This window comes from Mauremys reevesii, linkage group 2, assembly GCF_016161935.1.
Source record: "Mauremys reevesii isolate NIE-2019 linkage group 2, ASM1616193v1, whole genome shotgun sequence".
In the NCBI taxonomy this organism is placed as follows: domain Eukaryota; kingdom Metazoa; phylum Chordata; order Testudines; family Geoemydidae; genus Mauremys; species Mauremys reevesii.
Genome location: NC_052624.1, coordinates 30,737,588 through 30,754,857, shown reverse-complemented (window position 1 = coordinate 30,754,857; position 17,270 = coordinate 30,737,588). Strand labels below are relative to the sequence as shown.

At 39.3% G+C, this 17,270-nt stretch overlaps 1 protein-coding gene, 1 long non-coding RNA gene and 1 pseudogene across 5 annotated transcripts in view; 2 read left to right on the top strand and 1 right to left on the bottom strand.

Annotated features, from left to right (window-relative positions):
* Window positions 1-17,270, top strand: part of SVIL (supervillin) — a 223,454-nt gene that overhangs the window by 58,929 nt on the left and 147,255 nt on the right. For 2 of the 3 annotated variants that reach the window (XM_039522304.1, XM_039522305.1), the window contains exon 2: window positions 2,028-2,128. Coding sequence is in view for 1 of the 3 variants with exons in the window: in XM_039522303.1 (XP_039378237.1) it covers window positions 14,357-14,378 (22 nt within the window). In the remaining 2 variants the exon portion in view is untranslated. Of the gene's footprint in view, window positions 1-2,027; window positions 2,129-14,311; window positions 14,379-17,270 lie in introns of those variants that run through there. The other variant, XM_039522303.1, reaches the window with a different exon arrangement.
* Window positions 7,673-9,620, top strand: LOC120396536 (annotated as a pseudogene).
* Window positions 10,070-17,089, bottom strand: LOC120396992. Of its 2 annotated transcripts, XR_005593607.1 has the most exons (4): window positions 16,980-17,089; window positions 15,040-15,213; window positions 13,786-13,893; window positions 10,070-11,060 (listed from the first exon to the last, which is right to left on the bottom strand). It is a non-coding gene; the product is annotated as an uncharacterized LOC120396992 (long non-coding RNA). The 2 variants fall into 2 exon arrangements; XR_005593606.1 differs by lacking the exon at window positions 13,786-13,893.

Here is a 17,270-nt window from a genome sequence, read left to right as displayed (position 1 = left end):
TCACCAACAGAAGTTGGCCCAATAAAAGATATTATCTCACCCACCTTGTCTCTCTAATATCCTGAGACCAACATGGCTACAACTACACTGCATGCTACTAAAGATAGACATTTTAAAATCAGCAAGTCTGGAGAACTTGCATCCGATAGCTTTAAAAGAGCTGGCTGAGAAGCTTTCTGGACTGTTAATGTTGATCTTTCAATAACTGTTGGAACACTGGGAAGTTCCAGACGACTGGAAGAAAACTAATGTGCCAGTGTTTAAACAGGGTAGATGGGATGACCTGGGTAATTATAGGCCTGTCAATCTGACATTAGTTGTCAGCAAGATAATGGACCTGTCTTGATTAGTAAAGATTTAAAGGAGGGTAATATAATTAATGGCAATCAATATGGGTTTATATAAAATAGTTTGACAGGCTCTAACTTTATATATAATTTTTTTATGAGATTACAAGTTTAGTTGATAAAGGTGATAGCACTGATGTAGTACGCTTAGATTTGCGGAAGGTGTTTCACTTGTTACCACATAACATTTTGATTACAAAACTAGAATAATATAAAGTGTAATGTGAGTCAGACACGATGTGTGAGATAATATCTTGTATGGGGCCAACTTCTTTTGGGGAAGGAGCTGAACTTCTTTTCTCTCTCCTATCATGGGACCAACACGGCTGCAACAACACTGCAAACATAAAATTCACATAGCACATGTTAAATGGATTGGTAGGTATCAAAATGTAATTATAAACAGGCAATCATCATTAGAGAAACATATGCTCAGTACAGTACTGCAGGGGTCTGTTCTTGGCCTTGCATTATTTAACGTTGTTATCAATGACCTGGAAGAAAACACAAAATCATCATTGACAGATTGCTGATGACATCCAAATTAGGGGAACGGTAAATAATGAAGAGGACAGGTTGCTGATACAGAGCAATCTGGATCACTTGGTAAACTGGGTGCAAGCAAACAATATGTGCTTTTAATATGTCTAAATGTATACATTCTGGGGACAAAGAACATAGGCCATAATTACAGGATGGGGGACTCTACCCTGGGAAGTAATGACTCTGAAAAAGATTTAGGGGTTGTTGTAGATAATTAGCTGAACTTGGCTACATTGTCACACTGGGAGCTAATGAGGGCTAACGTGATCTTTGGATGAATAAACAGGGGCATCCTGAGTAGGAGTAGAGGCTATTTTACCTCTGTTTGGCACTGATGTGACTGCTTCTTGAATATTGTGTCCAGTTCTGGTGTCCACAATTCAAGAAAAATTGGAGAGGGTTCAGAGAAGAGCCACAAGACTGATTAGAGGACTAGAAAACATGCCTTAATTAGAGTTGTAGCTTGAATGCGCTCAATCCATGTAGTTTAGCAAAGGGAAGCTTATGGGATGGCTTGATTAGTCTATAAGTATCAACATTGGGAACAAATATTTAATAATGGGCTCTTCAGTCTAACAGAGAAAGCTGTAACAGAATCTAATGGCTGCAAATTGAAGCTATCCAATTTCATATAGGAAATACGGCACAGATTTTTAACAGTGAGAGTAATTAATCATTGGAACAATTTACCACGAGTTGTGGTAGATTCTCCATCATTGACAAGTTTAGAAAAATATCTAGTTTTGATTTTAAAAGATATGCTGTAGGAGTTATTTGGGGACGTTCTATGGCCTGCGTTATGCAAGCGATTAGACTAGCTGATCACAATGGCGCTTTCTAGTATTGGAATTTATTCATCATCAGAGCCAGGTTAAATTGAGGATTTCTCCTCCGATTCAACCCGCCAATAATAGTGTAGAGCAGTGGTGGGCAACCTGCGGCCTGCACGTGGCCTGTTGGGTAATCCACTGGGAGCTGCGGGCAGCCGTGCCTGCGGACAGTCAATGGAAACACTCTTTTGCGGCCCACCAGCGGATTACCCTGACAGGCCACAGGTTGCCCACTACTGGTGTAGAGACTCTTGCTTGAATCTGTATAGTCATCAATAGTCTTACCTATACTTCTTGTTTTCTCTAGGGCGCAGTGCCTACAGCTCAAAGCCCATCCCGTTTTGAGTAGTGAACATTTTGACGCCGTTCCACTTGTGAAGCCACATGGCTTAATGATTAGCATTTGAGGTAAGCCCTGTATGGAAAAACTGTGGATTTTTAAAAGTTGACTTTCACTTGTAACTGCTTTCCCTCTTTGAGAGGTTGGCCAGCTGCTTTGTACAGGACTGACTGTTTAAAATGAGGCACTGTTTACCTCAACTCTGACATAGACATCACACTACTACTGCTGACAATACAGGGTGAGGATGAAAATCAATGGTAGCCTCTTTGAGGGGCAGAGGGATTAGAGAGATGATAAATATTAGGGAAAATGTATACTGACCCCTGTTTTTGCAGAAATACTTTTCCACATAGCAATTTTATTGAACAGAACATTAAAACGAGGAAAATGTTGGGATAAAAGACATTTAACAGCACAGGTGCTGTACCTACCCTATATGTTGTGACGCTGTTGTCTCTTAAAAGTACACTTTTTTTAGTTGAAGAGCAGATAATAAAACTAAAGACACAGATATCTATTTCACCTTTTAAAACCTTGAATGCTTCTGATTTTATGGGCTTTTTGAATATTTGAAGCTTAGATGTATGATTTATTTTCAGTTTTGAGCTGTGTCAAGATGGTTGTGCCTGGACCCGTTCTGTCTAGTCTCGTAATTTGTATCTTTATTTCCTGTAACTGAAATAACTTTCTAGGCTTCTTTTGTGTAATTGATAATGGTTCTAATGTATGTTTTGTGACTACCCAAAGTGTTGTGGGACTGCTGCTGTGCAACTTACATTTGTACTGCTAGACCTCAAAGTTCAACTATCTGAACTTAGCTAGCAAAACACTTCATTGCTAGCTTCATTTAGTATCCTTGTCAGAGCCCTGCTTTTTTATACAGCGGAATCAATCCCTTTTGAAAGCTAAAGTTACGAATAGGCCCATAGTTTCCCATGCAGTCATTGTTTGGAAACAAACCTCATGATCCTTAGGCACTTATAAAGAATCTTTCTCCCTACTGATTTAATTCATTGTTTTCCTTTTCCTGTCATAGAAATGCATTTCTTAGCTTATAGCATTAGATCTACTGCATATTTAACAGCTGTTCAGATACACCAACATAGAATTCAAATAAACATTTCTTTGTTTCTAAAGCACTGTGAAAATGTTGAGCTGTTGACAAATATTATCTTATGAGCATCTCAAACTGTCTTGTGTGTAAGCTTCTTACTTCTATTGATCTTAGCAGTTTAGAACTCTGGTTAACCCAGAAAACTAATGTAGCACTTTTGAAAAATGTTTTTCTCCCATTTAATCTCTTAAATTTGGTCAATCTCTCTGCTTGGACTTTCTGCTCAAATTTATTACAAATGGAGAAATAAACTTGACTCAGACTGAAGTCCAAGAGGATCATCTTATTTCAGGCCGCAAAATATGGATTTGTAGTAGGTAAATACTCTTCCCACGAACCAGCTGTATTTTAGTAGTATAACTACCCTACTATTGAGCTATGTTGGAGAAGTTGTGGCCAAACTGTCCTTCACCATGTGTAGTGATTGTGTCTGCTGAAGTTATAATGTTACTACTGTTATGAGAGTGGTAGTGACTGCTAATGGTGAGGGTTATATAAGAATTTCAGTTCGCATCCTTTGTTTTTAGTTGCTTATAACTTTCCTTAACTTTTACTCTTCAAGCTCAGATTCCCCGGGCTTGGAAAGTTTGAGTAAAAATTATTCACTTGTTCTTCAGGGCAAAGAGTTGTGGGGGAGGCGGGGAAGGGGTGTGTGTGTGTGTGTGTGTGTGTGTGTGTTCCCTCCATCAAAACCTTTGTCCTCAGGAACAGGAGAATTATTTCTTATCCATGTCTTAAGAGTCTGAAGAGCCAAAAGGACGTGGGATAGAAAAGTGAAAAAATTAATCTTGATTAATCACATGACTGATCATGCTGTTAAACAATAATAGAATACTATTTATTTAAAATTTTTTGGATGTTTTGTACATTTTCAAATATATTGATTTTGATTACAACACAGAAAACAAAGTATACAGTGCTCACTTTATATTTATTTTGTATTACAAATATTTGCACTGTAAAAAACACGTCATACAAATACTGTGGTGCAATCTCTTTATCATGAAAGTTGAACTTACAAATATAGAATTGTGTACAAAAATAATTGCTTTCAAAAACAAAACAATGTAAGACTTTTGAGCCTACAAGTCCACTCAGTCCTACTTCTCGCTCAGACAAACAAGTGTATTCACATTTGCGGGAGATAATGCTGCCCGCTTCTTGTTTACAATGCCACTTGAAAGTGAGAACAGGCGTTCGCATGGTACTGTTGTAGCCAGCGTCACAAGATATTTGCATGCCAGATGTGCTAAAGATTCATATGTCCCTTCATACTTCAATCACCAGAGGACACGTGTAAATGCTGAAAATGGGTTCTCCTCGATAATGATCCAAAGCAGAGCGGGCCAATGCATGTTCATTTTCATCATCTGAGTCAGATGCCACCAGCAGACGGTTGGTTTTCTTTTTTGGTGGTTTGGGTTCTGTAGTAGTTTACGCATCAGAGTGTTGGTCTTTTTAGACTTCTGAAAGCATTCTCCACATCTCCTCCCTCTCAGATTTTGGAAGGCACTTCAGATTCTTAAACCTTGGGTCGAGTGCTGTATCTTTAGAAATTTCACATTGGTAACGTCTTTGCGTTTTGTCAAATCTGCAGTGAAAGTATTCTTAAAAGAAACGTGCTGGGTCATCATCCAAGACTGCTATAACATGAAATATATGGAAGAATGTGGGTAAAACAGAGCAGGGGACATACAATTCACCCCAAGGAGTTCACTCACAAATTTAATTAATGCATTATTTTTTTAAATGAGTGTCATCAGCATGGAAGCATGTCCTCTGGAATGGTGGCTGAAGCATGAAGCGGCATACAAATGTTTAGCATATCTGGAACATAAATACTTTGCAGTGCTGGCTACAAAAGTGCCATGTGAACACTTGTTCTCACTTTCAGGTGACATTGTAAATAAGAAGTGGGCAGCATTATCTCCCATAAATGTAAATAAAGTTATTTGTCTTAGTGATTGGCTGAACAAGAAGTAGGCCTGAGTGGACTTGTGGGATCTAAAATTTTACATTGTTTTGTTTTTGAGTGCAGTTATGTAACAAAAAAAATCTACATTTGTGAATTGCACTTTAAAAGAGAATGCACTACAGAGCTTGTATGAGGTGAATTGAAAAATACTATTTTTTGTCATTTTTACATTGTAAACATTTGTAATAAAAATAATATAAAGTGAGCAGTGTACCCTTTGTATTCTGTGTTGTAACAGAAATCAATATATTTGAAAATGCAGAAAAACACCCACAAATATTTAATTTCAATTGGTATTCTATTGTTTAACAGGACAATTAGAATTGCTATGAATCACGATTTTTTTTTTTAGTTAATTGCATGAGCTACCTGTGATTAATTGAGAGCCCTAATTGTAACTAGTCTAATTACACAAAGTGAACAACTTCTCAGGCATATTAATTTACAGTTTTTCACAACATTGGAGATATGCATACCATATAATGACTTGAAGCAAGGTGTAATTCTCAGTGTGATAAAACATTTTGATACAATTGCTGTGTATTTTTATAGTACACACTATAAAGTTTATATAGAGAGAGTTACACACTATATATTACATACCATATATTACACACTATAGAGTAGTAGGACAGAGAATGATAATTGAAAAAATTGCTGGCCTCTGTAGGCCACTTAATTTTGTAGCTCAGCTTTATAGTTCACTGCCACATCCATTGAATTGGACCTGAGGAAGGCTGTGCTGCTGGTTTTGTGGGGTGTGGACTATGGTACCTGAATACTGACTTAAATTTATTAGTCATCGAATTTAAGGCCGGAAGAGACCACCACCATCTATTCTGACCTCCTGTATATCACAGGCTACCAACATATGCACTCTAAACCCAATAACTGAAATTAGACCAAAATATTACAGCCCATAGGAGACTAAACAATTATGTGCCACAGGAAGAAAATATGAGGGACCAAGGCTCACCAATGCCTGAGGCCTCCACAGTGTCAGAGGATTGATTTTGAGAGGGATATGTAGATAACTCTGGCAAGTCACCTGGACCCACACACTCCATAGGAAGATGAAAACCCCCGATGGTATCAGCCAGTCTGAGTTGGGGGAAAATTTGTTTCCTGACTCCACATGTGGTGATCCGTCAGACCCTGAGCCTGAGAAAGCACTAGCCAACTAAGTATGAGAGAGCGTGAATGCTCGATGCCACCTCAGATCACTGGCTGACCCTGTCCAGTGTCCCATCTCCAGTTGTGGCTATTTCTGATGCTTCAGCGAAAGAAGACCAAAGAAAACCCCACACAGAATACATAGGGAGGGAAATCCCTTCCTGACCCCTGCAGGTGATTGGCTGAAGCCCTAAAGCATGAGCTTTAGGAACATAAGACATAAACTGAAAGGAGAACCCCAGGGCTGCTGAGAACTGCCCCCTAATATCACAGGCAACTCCATCATGTAATCATAGTCATACATTTGTCCAGCTCTCTCTCAAAGCTAATTAAGTTGTTTGTCTTCCCTCCCACCCCCAACTCCTATTGGGAATTGACCACGAGTGACCAGAATTGTACACAGTATTCCAGTTGAGGGTTTAACAGTGCCTTTTACAATAGGATTAATACCGCTGTATCTCTACTGGAAATGTTTCACCAGCTATATTGTAGATCGCATTTGCTTTTTTTCACAGCCACAGCACAGTAGTGTCTTGTAATCACCCTGTGATCAACCCACGCACCCAGCTCTCTCTCTTCCTCTGTTCCAACTGATGACCCCTCTCCCCCCAGCTTGTAGTAGAGACTCTTATTATGAGACCCTATGTGCATGACTTTGCATTTTGTACTGTTGAATTTCATCCCATTTCTGTTACTCAAGTCTTTACGGTCATCCAGATCTTCCTGTATAATATATCGATTTTCCTCTGTATTGACATTGCCTCCCAACTTTGTATCATCAACAGATTTCATTAGCACACTCCTACTTATGTGCTAAGGCAGTGTTTCCCAAACTGTGTTCTGCGGAACACTGGTGTTCCACACAATGTGCATAGGTGTTCCGTGAAAGAATCGTAATTCAAAAAAGAAAGGGGGGGGTCTTTAATTTTTTTTTAATTTTAAATTTGGAATATTTGAAATGTAGTTTACAACCCTTTTTGCATGACTATAATTAACATAAAACTCTCTCTTTCCGGTTATTGATAGATCTTGTATTGAATATCATGGCGTAAAGAGAACGCAGCACGCAAGCATGTTGACATCTACCCCTTTCAGGCATGTTTCAGTTAGTGACGTTGTACCCCTTCCGCTCAAGGCTGCGCGAACTGAAGCAGTATGCACACACCATTCTCTTTATGCCATGTTGAATATAACCTATTCACTCAGCACGTTCAAACCTGTGGGTCTTTACCATGTGTGCGATAAGCACAACTAAACTAGCTTTGCTCAAAACAATGTAAATATTTGTGTCAAACAAAATTTGACAAAAATCAGTATTTCTAAATATTGTTACTAAACCTAATCACCATGGATTTGTGGCTAAAAGAAGGAACTTTGAAACGAAAAGCAAGTTCTTCTGGTACTCCAACTGTGGCTGAAATAAACAAGCAAAATATTGTGACACTTCAAAGTGAGGATGAACAATCGCAGTCTTTTGTTATCGAAAAATCTGTTAGTACTAGTGAGTTATCCAAGGTGAAAGAATTTCCACCAAAGTATATAAAAAAACAAGAAGCAGCTGTTAAAAGACCGAAACAAAAGTTTGATAAAAGTTATTTGTATTTCGGTTTTACGTGTGCTGGAAATAAAGATGTTCCTGATGCGCAGTGCGTCGTGTGCAACAAAATTCTAGCAAACAGTTCATTGGCTCCTGCTAAACTTCATAGGCATTTGGAAACCAAGCATGCTGAATACAAAGACAAAAATGTACGTTTTTTCAAGAGGCAGCATGACTCACTTGGAAATTGTAAACTTTTGATTATTAAAATTGCTAAAACAGACAGTGAAAGTGCAACAGAGGCAAATTATCGAGTAAGTTACTGTATAGCGCTTGCCAGAGAAGCTCACACTATTGGAGAAACACTTACCAAGCCTTGGGCGAAAGATATTGTAACGTGCATGCTGAGTGAGCAGTCTGGTGTTTAAAATAAATAAATAAATAAAAAATTGATGCTGTACAGTTGTCAAATCATACTGTTGCACGCCATATTAAAGATCTTGCTGATGACATAGAAAAAGAGCTGACTGAAAATTTGCCATGAGTATTCATTGCAGCTAGATGAGTCCACTGACGTTTCAGGACTTGCTGTGCTACTAGTATTTGTCCGATATAAATTTAATAATATTATTGAAGAGGACCTGCTCTTATGTGAATCTCTGCAGACTGGAGAAGAAATATTCAACTGCGTCAATAATTTTATCAGAAAGCATGAAATTAGTTGAGGAAAATGTATCAATGTATGTACTGATGGTGCTCGGGCAATGATCAGGAAGATGAAAGGAGCTGTAACGTGAAACATAAGTGTGGCACCAGAAAGCACTAAGAGCCATTGTGTTCTACATAGACAAGCACTTGCAGTACAAATTATCAATTGTGTCAAATCTCAACCACTTCAATCCAGGTTATTTAAAATTTTGTGTGAGGAAATCAGCACAAAACGCTTCTTTTACATACAGAAGTGAGGTGGCTATCCAGAGGAAAAGTACTTGTGAGGCTTTTTGAGCTTCGTAGTGAACTACTGGTATTCTTCACTTCAGATAATTCAGGACGAAAATTTAATGACTAGCAAAGAGGAATTTGTCAGGCAATGAGACTTGCGTATCTTGCAGATATTTTTGAAAAATTAAATTAAATTAATCTGTTTCAGCAAGGAAAGAATGTGACCATTTTTACTACAATGGATAAAATTTCATCATTTAAAAAAAAAAACTGGAATTCCAGGCATCTTCTGTAGAACAGAATCACTTCGACTGCTTCCCTATAGTACATGAATTTCTGACTGAAATAAATTCTACAGTCCATGAAGAAGTTTCCAGCACCATTTTACTGCATTTATTTGACTTGCAGGCCTCTTTATTAGAATATTTTCCTACAATTACTGATAATGTTTGGGTTCGAAATCAGTTTGTAATTACAGCCAAACCAGTTGGCTTTACTGCACACAATTATGAAAGCCTAATTGACTTAATTTCTGACTCTAATTTGAAACACAAGTTTAAGGATCTTCCGCTGAATAATTTTTGGAGCAGCCTATTAGAAGAGTACCCTAATGTGGCTAAATGTGCAGTTTGAGTGCTCCTTCCTTTTGCTACAACTTATTTGTGTGAGACGACATTTTCATATTATACTGCAACAAAAACCAAATATAGGAATAGACTTGATGCTGCGCCTGACATGAGGATTCAACTTTCCAGCATTATTCCTAATATTAAGCGAATTTGTGATAGAAAAACGCAGAAACACCAATCTCATTAAATCCAAATTTGTATTTCTGTTTATAAAAATAGATTTTTCCTAGTAATCTAATTTGTTTGGTGTTTGTATGTATATGTAAAAAGGTTTTTTTAAGTAGAACACTGGTTTAAATTTTGACTCTTGCACTTGATTTTTGTACTACTTTATACACGCTTTCCAGTTAGAAATTTTTAGTTCAAGTTATTTTAAATTTGTATTTTTGCTTTGTTTTATAAAATAACCCAATTTTTTATTTGAAAACCAAAAGAGACTACAAGTAATATTATAAGTTTTCCGTAATAGGCTACAAAGTGTCCCGTGGCCAAAAAAGTTTGGGAAATGCTGTGCTAAGGTCATTTAATAAAAATGTTAAAGAAGATTAGTCCCAAGACTGATCCTTGAGGAACTCCACTAGTAACCTCCCTCCAGTCTGATAATTCACCTTCACACAACCTGTTGCATTCTCCCCTTTAGCCAGTTCCTTATTCACTTTACGGTGCTTGTACTGATACCCATCTTCACTAATTTAACCAATAATTTCCCATGTGGTATTAGGTCAAAATCTGTATATTAGTTCTACTGAATTTCTCTTCACTAAAGTCAGTTATTTGCTTAAAGAAGGAAATCAAATTATCTGGCACAATTTGGTAAACCCATGTTAAATTATATCCTTTCTTCTGTTTTCTCTATGGATTTAATTATTCTTTCTTTCATAATTTTGTTCCAAAGTCTGACTACTGAGGTTAGATCAGGGGTCGGCAACCTTCGGCACGCAGCCCATCAGGGTAATCCGCTGGCGGGCCGCGAGACATTTTGTTTACGTTGATTGTCTGCAGATATGGCCCCCTGTAGCTCCCAGTGACAGCGTTTCCCCGTTCCCAGCCAATGGGAGTTGTGGGAAGCAGCGGCCAGGATTATCCTCATTTTTACATAGAATCGGTCCCTAGCTATCTCCATTGTATCTTCTGCATGGAATGGTTTTCCTTCTTTTCTCCCCTGCCCTACCCCCCATCTGCCTGTTTCTCCTCCTCTTTTTCCAATGCACCAAACCTGTAGCTAATTTTTTTCCCCCATCTATATTAGCCAGTCTCTTCCTCTGCTTTGTCTGGTGATCACATTCTACCATGGATCACTCTCCTCCTCTTGCAGTTTTCCCTCCAGGTTCCTTTGTTGATCTGGTGTCAGCAAATATTGAGTTGTCTGTACCCTCTGCTCTTCTCCCCTGTTTTTGTATCTTCAGATCATTAGTCTCCAGCTGCTTATTTTTATCTTTGGATCATCTCTGCCGTGAGCTATATCAGGCAACGTTTCATGCATAGGAGGTTCCATCAGATACCCACTCAAGGATGTGGCACGTCATGCAGCTTCCACATTCAACCATCTTCTGTCTCCTCTCCTGTTTGGGTCCTTGCTAGTGTTGCCTCAGGAGCCATCGTTGTCTTCTCTTCCTACTACCTAATCCTAGAGAAAAAGAAGGAAGAAAGAAATTTTTAAAAATCCTCCCGAACTGCCACAAACTCTATTAGCTGCTAACTGTTAAAATACATACTGGAGGGAGGACTTACTTAAGAAGTCTAAATCGGTGTATATTCTGGACCATAACACCAATGAAAACTGTATTAGCAGCAGCAACAACAAAAATTGCCTTGTATCAAAGGCAGTAAGTTGTCTGATACATATAAGTGTGAAATATGTGTGAAATAGCATGCGACCAGCAATTGGAGTGTATCGTGAGACATACACAAAAGGGAGCGGAGTGAAGGCTCCACATGCAAATCTTAATTCTTTTACTGTCACCTTGGTAGGGCTGCAAAATGTCCATTTGGTGTAGCTTCATGAAATCAGATAAATAACTACACTTGGCATTCTCCAATCCTTCTCTTTTTTTATAAAAGTTGAGCCATAGTGCAATTTGTGACCTAGTGAAATTTTCACTTTTCTTCGCTGGGTTATAAGTGAAACACCAGTGATACCCAATTTTTATAAGTCCCATGTTTTGATACAGTGCAATAGCATTTACGCTGTTAATGTCAGAGATTGAACATCATCACTAAATCTAATTTAGATAAGCTAGAAACATACTCTGGTTCTACATGCCTATGGGGCTACTTGTATTTCCTCACTTCCATTGATACCAATCAAACTGTGCCTACTTCATCTTTATTAGTTTGGAGTCAGCTCCTTTCTGAGAACCATTTAAACTGTGTTTAGCATATGCACAGGTTGAGGAGTACCACCACATTTGTATCCATTTATCTTGCTTTAACGTTGAAATGATTTGTACTTTTGCCATTCTGTGATTAGATTGCAGTAATTCCTACACACTGACTTGCCAAACCAGGTTCTGTAACCCCCTCATTGTGTGGCATTCCCCAGAACAAATATTTGATGCTTTAGTTGCAGAAATGTGGTTAAAGCCGGTTTGAAAACTTGGGAAGCTTTAAGGGCAGATGAGTTCCGAATTTTCTTCTAAAAGCAGAAATGACTGTTCCTGCCAATTGTAAGACTGGGGACTGAATTGTCACCTGAGGTGACAGACTTTTGGGTGATAGAGAGGCTCATCTTCTGTATTCTAGGAACTGCAGTATGGGGTGATGCCAATGGCCCATTTAGACCTGTGTCTTGTATCAGATAGGGACTAAATACCAGCTACTTCAAAGAAAAATGCATGAAACGGTGGAGTAGGCAGTTAGGGAATAACTTTCTCACATGGAAAGTTTCTTCCTTGCTCCCATTAGTTAAGGGTTAGCTTATGTCTTGAAGCATGAGAGTTTATATTTCTTCCCAAACTCTTGTTTTGGTGTCCTATTATTGTAACTCTGGATGCCAGGAATAAGTTGTCTTCCTTCTGCATGTATTATTTTTCCAATGTGGTTAACAGACTGAATCAGAGCCTGTATCCTGGCACAATGCCACTTAAAGCCAGAGTAGATGCAAAAAATATATCATGAGGAATGGTGATTCAGCACTGTTGCTCATGCTAATTCTCCTAATTGTGGGTTCCAATTTGTTTGGATAGCCTTAAACTCAGTGTTTATAACATGCTGTTCACATCCTTAAAAAGAAGGGAGAACTCTTTGTTTGAATAGGTAATAATTTCAAAATTTACTTGTGGCCTTATCACTGAGTTATGAGTCCTAACATAACTAGTGGTAACTAGTGTGCTGAGGTTACAGCTTAGCAAGTATACACTCTTAATTTAGAAAAAGTGATGCTTAGCTGGTGCTTATCAGAAGACCGATAAGGAACAGTGGCATTTCATTCACTCTGTGTTTGAAGCACGTGTATAGACATAAATTCTGTTGACCATTCAAGCTATAAGAGAAACGACCTTAACTTTCAAAGTCAAACTTCAGATCTAAGGCTTTGGCTACACTTGCATTTCAAAGCGCTGCCGCGGCAGCGCTCCCCAGCGCTTGCTTTGAGCGCCAGTGTCAGCCCCAGCCCAGCGAGAGACTCTCCCAGCGCTGTCCGCTGTCCCGCTGGGTGTGTGTGGGAGGAGCGCTGGGGCGCTCTGGCGCGCGCGGGGCGCCTTGGGGCTGCGGCGCACTAGCGCTGAGCGCCGCCAAGCACACCAGAGCTGTGTTTCACACCCTGCCTAAGGATTTCACCATACAAAAGCAACCTTTTATTTTTTTAGGGCCTTCCTTCAACTCCATTGTAATTGAGAATCCTGCCATCTCCCTATCATATGGAAATTCCATGACATTGTTTTTTGTTATGGTTTGTGTATTTCCCCATCCTTAGCTGGAATGTTGTTTCTTAAATGAGTTTAAAACCTCTGAGTATTTCACATAGACAGTACATTGTAGGAGCCATGAAACCAGTTGCTACTTTTATATTTCCCCCTCAGCGAGGAACAATTAGTCTCCCAGCCCTTAGAGTTCTTGGTGGTATTCACATGTGCTTTTCATGCAGTCAGATTACTGCCTAACAACCTTCAAATTGTCTAAGGGTATGTCTACACAGCAAAGAAAACCCTGCAACTAGCCTGTGCCAGCCAACTTGGACTCGGGCTTGGGCAGGGTGGGAGGGTCTCAGAGCTCAGGCTCCAGCCGAAGCCCGGATGTCTGCCTAGCAACGAAACAGTCCTGTAGCTCAAGCTGCATGAGCCTTAGTTGGCTGGCCAGTCACAGATATGTCTACATGGGGAAGAAAAACCCTAAGAGGGTAAATCCTGCCTCACCATGGTATATCCAGATGTAAAAGAGAGTGCAGTTTTTCACTGCAGCAGGGTTGGATGGCAGTTCTTGAGATGGGCCCCCAAGCTGTGTGGATCCTTCAGCCACTCACCCTGTGGATGAGAAGCACAGTAGAATTCAGGGTTACTGCAGCGTGCGGGGGGCGGGGGGGCGGTGTTTTGTTGCCTCTCACCAGCATACAGGCAGTGTGCTTCTCAGGCAGTGTGCCAGGGAAAGTATTTTGGCCCTATTAAAATGAAACCAATTGGGACTATTAAGTCAGTGAGAGTGAACTTTTCCCTCTCCCGGAGGGAGAAAAACCAGGCTGGACAAAAACTGTGGGTCATTTTAGGCTCGCACAGAAACATGAATATGCTAAATAAATGAGGTATTTTAAATGAACCAATAGGGATAGCTAGGCAGAGGGTACAGGCAGTGCTTTTATCCCACAAGAGGGAGGAGGAGTGTATGAGCCAGAAGATAAAAGCTGAAACAAAGCCATGCTGTGTCCCTTTGAGTTATTCACATAACACTGGATGGTAAGGCTTTCTGCTCCTGAGACACAGAAGTGGGGTCATGATTCTAACAATGGACGCTGGTAAGTTGCATTAAGTTTGCCTTTCTCTGTATAACATAGCTTTTCACAGGAAGGAGCAAAGCCAGTAGCTAACTTTTTTGTAAGTAATGCAGTTTCTTGTGTAGTCATACATCTTACAAAGCCTGCAGTAAACTTGGCATAGTGTGTGTATTATACTATAATTATTCCATGACTGTTACGCATTGAAACGTGGATCCTCTCTGGAAATATGAGTCCATGATACCACAATGAGCATGTTAATATGAGCCCTTCTGACTTCATTAAAGGGGCAGTCATCGTGAGTCTGAATTACAGCCCCAGTGTCTCACTTCTAGAGAAGCCAAGATAACTGTCCATGAAAGGTGTAGGCTGAATCACATATATACTGTGAGGTATGATGGAAGGAAACCTCTGACAGTAAGCAAAAACTAATGGTGATGCTAAAGTGTGTTAGCTGTAACTTCTCGGGGTCTTTGGGACCCTACAAAACTTGTACTGTGTGTTATGGGGTCACAGCATGTTTACAAGATTCAGAACCTCTTCCCATGATTTGTACTGCTAAGGCAGCTTGTGTGGAAATAGGATCTTAACGTTGGGCTTAAAAAAAAAAAAAAAAGGAATAGTTCAGGAGGGTGGTAACAGAGCCTTAAAATTCCACCTGTGTTGGTAGTGACAAACTTACTGTTTGGCTGTGTAGTGGTTTGTGTGAAATGAGTTGGTAATCTCAGTCCAGTTCTTATTCATGGGAGTGGTGTCCGTGTCATAAGGGTCAGTCATTTTTAGAAGTCTTCAGATAAGAGAGCCAGGATTTAAATGGATATGGAGAGAGCACCAATTGCCAGAACTTCTGCTGTACCTGTGGATAAATTGTTCGTTGCTGCTTTCAGTCTGATTCCCATCCCAAGCAGATTATTTACTCCAATTTAATGAGTATAGTAATGTAAGAATTCTTTTGAATCCCTTCTGTTACCAGTCACAGTATACCCAGTTGTGGTGGGAAAGGGGAGGCTACAGATCTTAGAAATCATTTTACTTAAAAATGAAGTACTGTTTAGAATAATGTTCAAACTGAAACACAAAACGGTTAAGACAAATTTTCACAGTTCTGAATACTTGTCAGCCCAGTGCCTTTCTCTAGTAACGTGCATCTGGCTCCATTTGGATTAATATTTATTCTCTAGGGCTTGAGGAAAAAGTTGTCGTCTTGCCCTCTTTCAGTTCTTGGCCTTCCTGATCAGACTTCAAAAGCAGGCCAGCTGAGGTGATTTGTTGATGGACATTTCTTCACCAGAAACTGAGCAAAGATTACAAACACCTTTACTTAAGTCACCAGCATTTTACTGAAACTAGTTTGAAACTTTTAACCTGGTTACGATTAAAACCAGTGACTCAGATGTGGTGCTCGCAGTGTGCTAAGCGCTTTGCAGACTAGGTTGAAACAAGGACCTTGCACTGTCTAAGTTGACAATGTGCAGAATGAGGAAGGTGATGGAATGCAACTCAAAGCTAACTGGAAGGTTTATCCATGATTTTCCTTCTAGGTTTTGGGGATTTTCAAACATTACTTCATTTTCATTACAGCAGCACTTAGAGGCCCCAACCAAAATTCAGACCCTCATTATGCGAAACGCTGTGCGAACTCATGGTAAACGGGAGTAGTATTCCCATTTTGCAGAAGGGGAACTGAGTCCCAGGCTAAGTGACCTGTCTGAGGTCGCAGAGAGAGAGAGACTCTCTCAGAGCTGGGACTTAAACACAGCTCTCTCAAGACCTAATCCAGTCTCTTCTGCAAGACTACCCTTCTTCCAAGCACTGGAGTTTGTAGGCTTCATGGAAGCAGTTGTGGGCTTGTTTGTTTTGTTTGTAAGGATGAACCTGAGCAAAAATGTGGAAGCATATAATTTAATCTTAAAGATTACATCTAATTTTATACTTTCAGTTTAAGAAAATTACTTTAATTGGCGTGTTCTTTCCCTGTGATGTTGAGTAACTTAAAATGAAATGCTGTTCGGGCACCATTATTTGTAAGTCCTCGCTCTTAAATTTTGCCTCAGGACAATGTCACTATTTTACACTTTTCCAGGCATCACTGTCCTTCAGTAGTGCAGTTAATAGTTTTAGAAAGTTACATTGCCTTGCATTGGTAAAACATAAAAATAGCCAGTGGCTTCAAAATATTCAGGTTTTTAAATGGTAGTTCTTGGTTTCTGGTGAGGAAAAACATTTCTAAATACTTCAAAGGAAACATGGTACTTTAAGCATGTATAAAATGAAGGTCTAAGATTTGCTCCAGGGATAATATTTGAACATTTGGTTTTTGTTTTTAAAAGTCATGGAAAAATATCTAGGCAGTTTAATCCTCTCACTGTAATAAAAACACTCGAGTTGTTACAGCGTTACTATCTGCTTAATTTCCCTTGCTTTTAAAACTCAATTTGTTGTTCGTTCTACTATTTACTTATTTCATATCATTTGCTTTGCAAGTCTGGGCTATTATTTTTTCTTGGACATCAGATTGTTAAACTGCTTTCTTACCCACTAAAATCTGCTGGTTTTTAAAAGGATTTTAAGAGATACTATTTTAATAAAAATCTTTACTAGACGCACTCTCTCTCTACTTACTTTCCATTCCATTCCCAGGCCCGCCTCATATCTGTAATTGGCTTTCTTTGTTTTATTGCCCTTTAGTTTTTGCTGCTTTTAATTTCTTGGTTTGGTGAGGGGATGTAAAATGAAAGCTGCAGGACACAGTTGACAATATAATTGGATTTGAAGTAACTACAGGCTGGGAGTGTTGCAACAGCTGATCTGATCCTTCTGAGTTTCAAGAGCTATTTATGGTAGATTAGCTGGTATCAAAGCTCTACTGTTCAGCCCATAAATGGTTGGTCCCATGTGAAGTTGCCACACTGC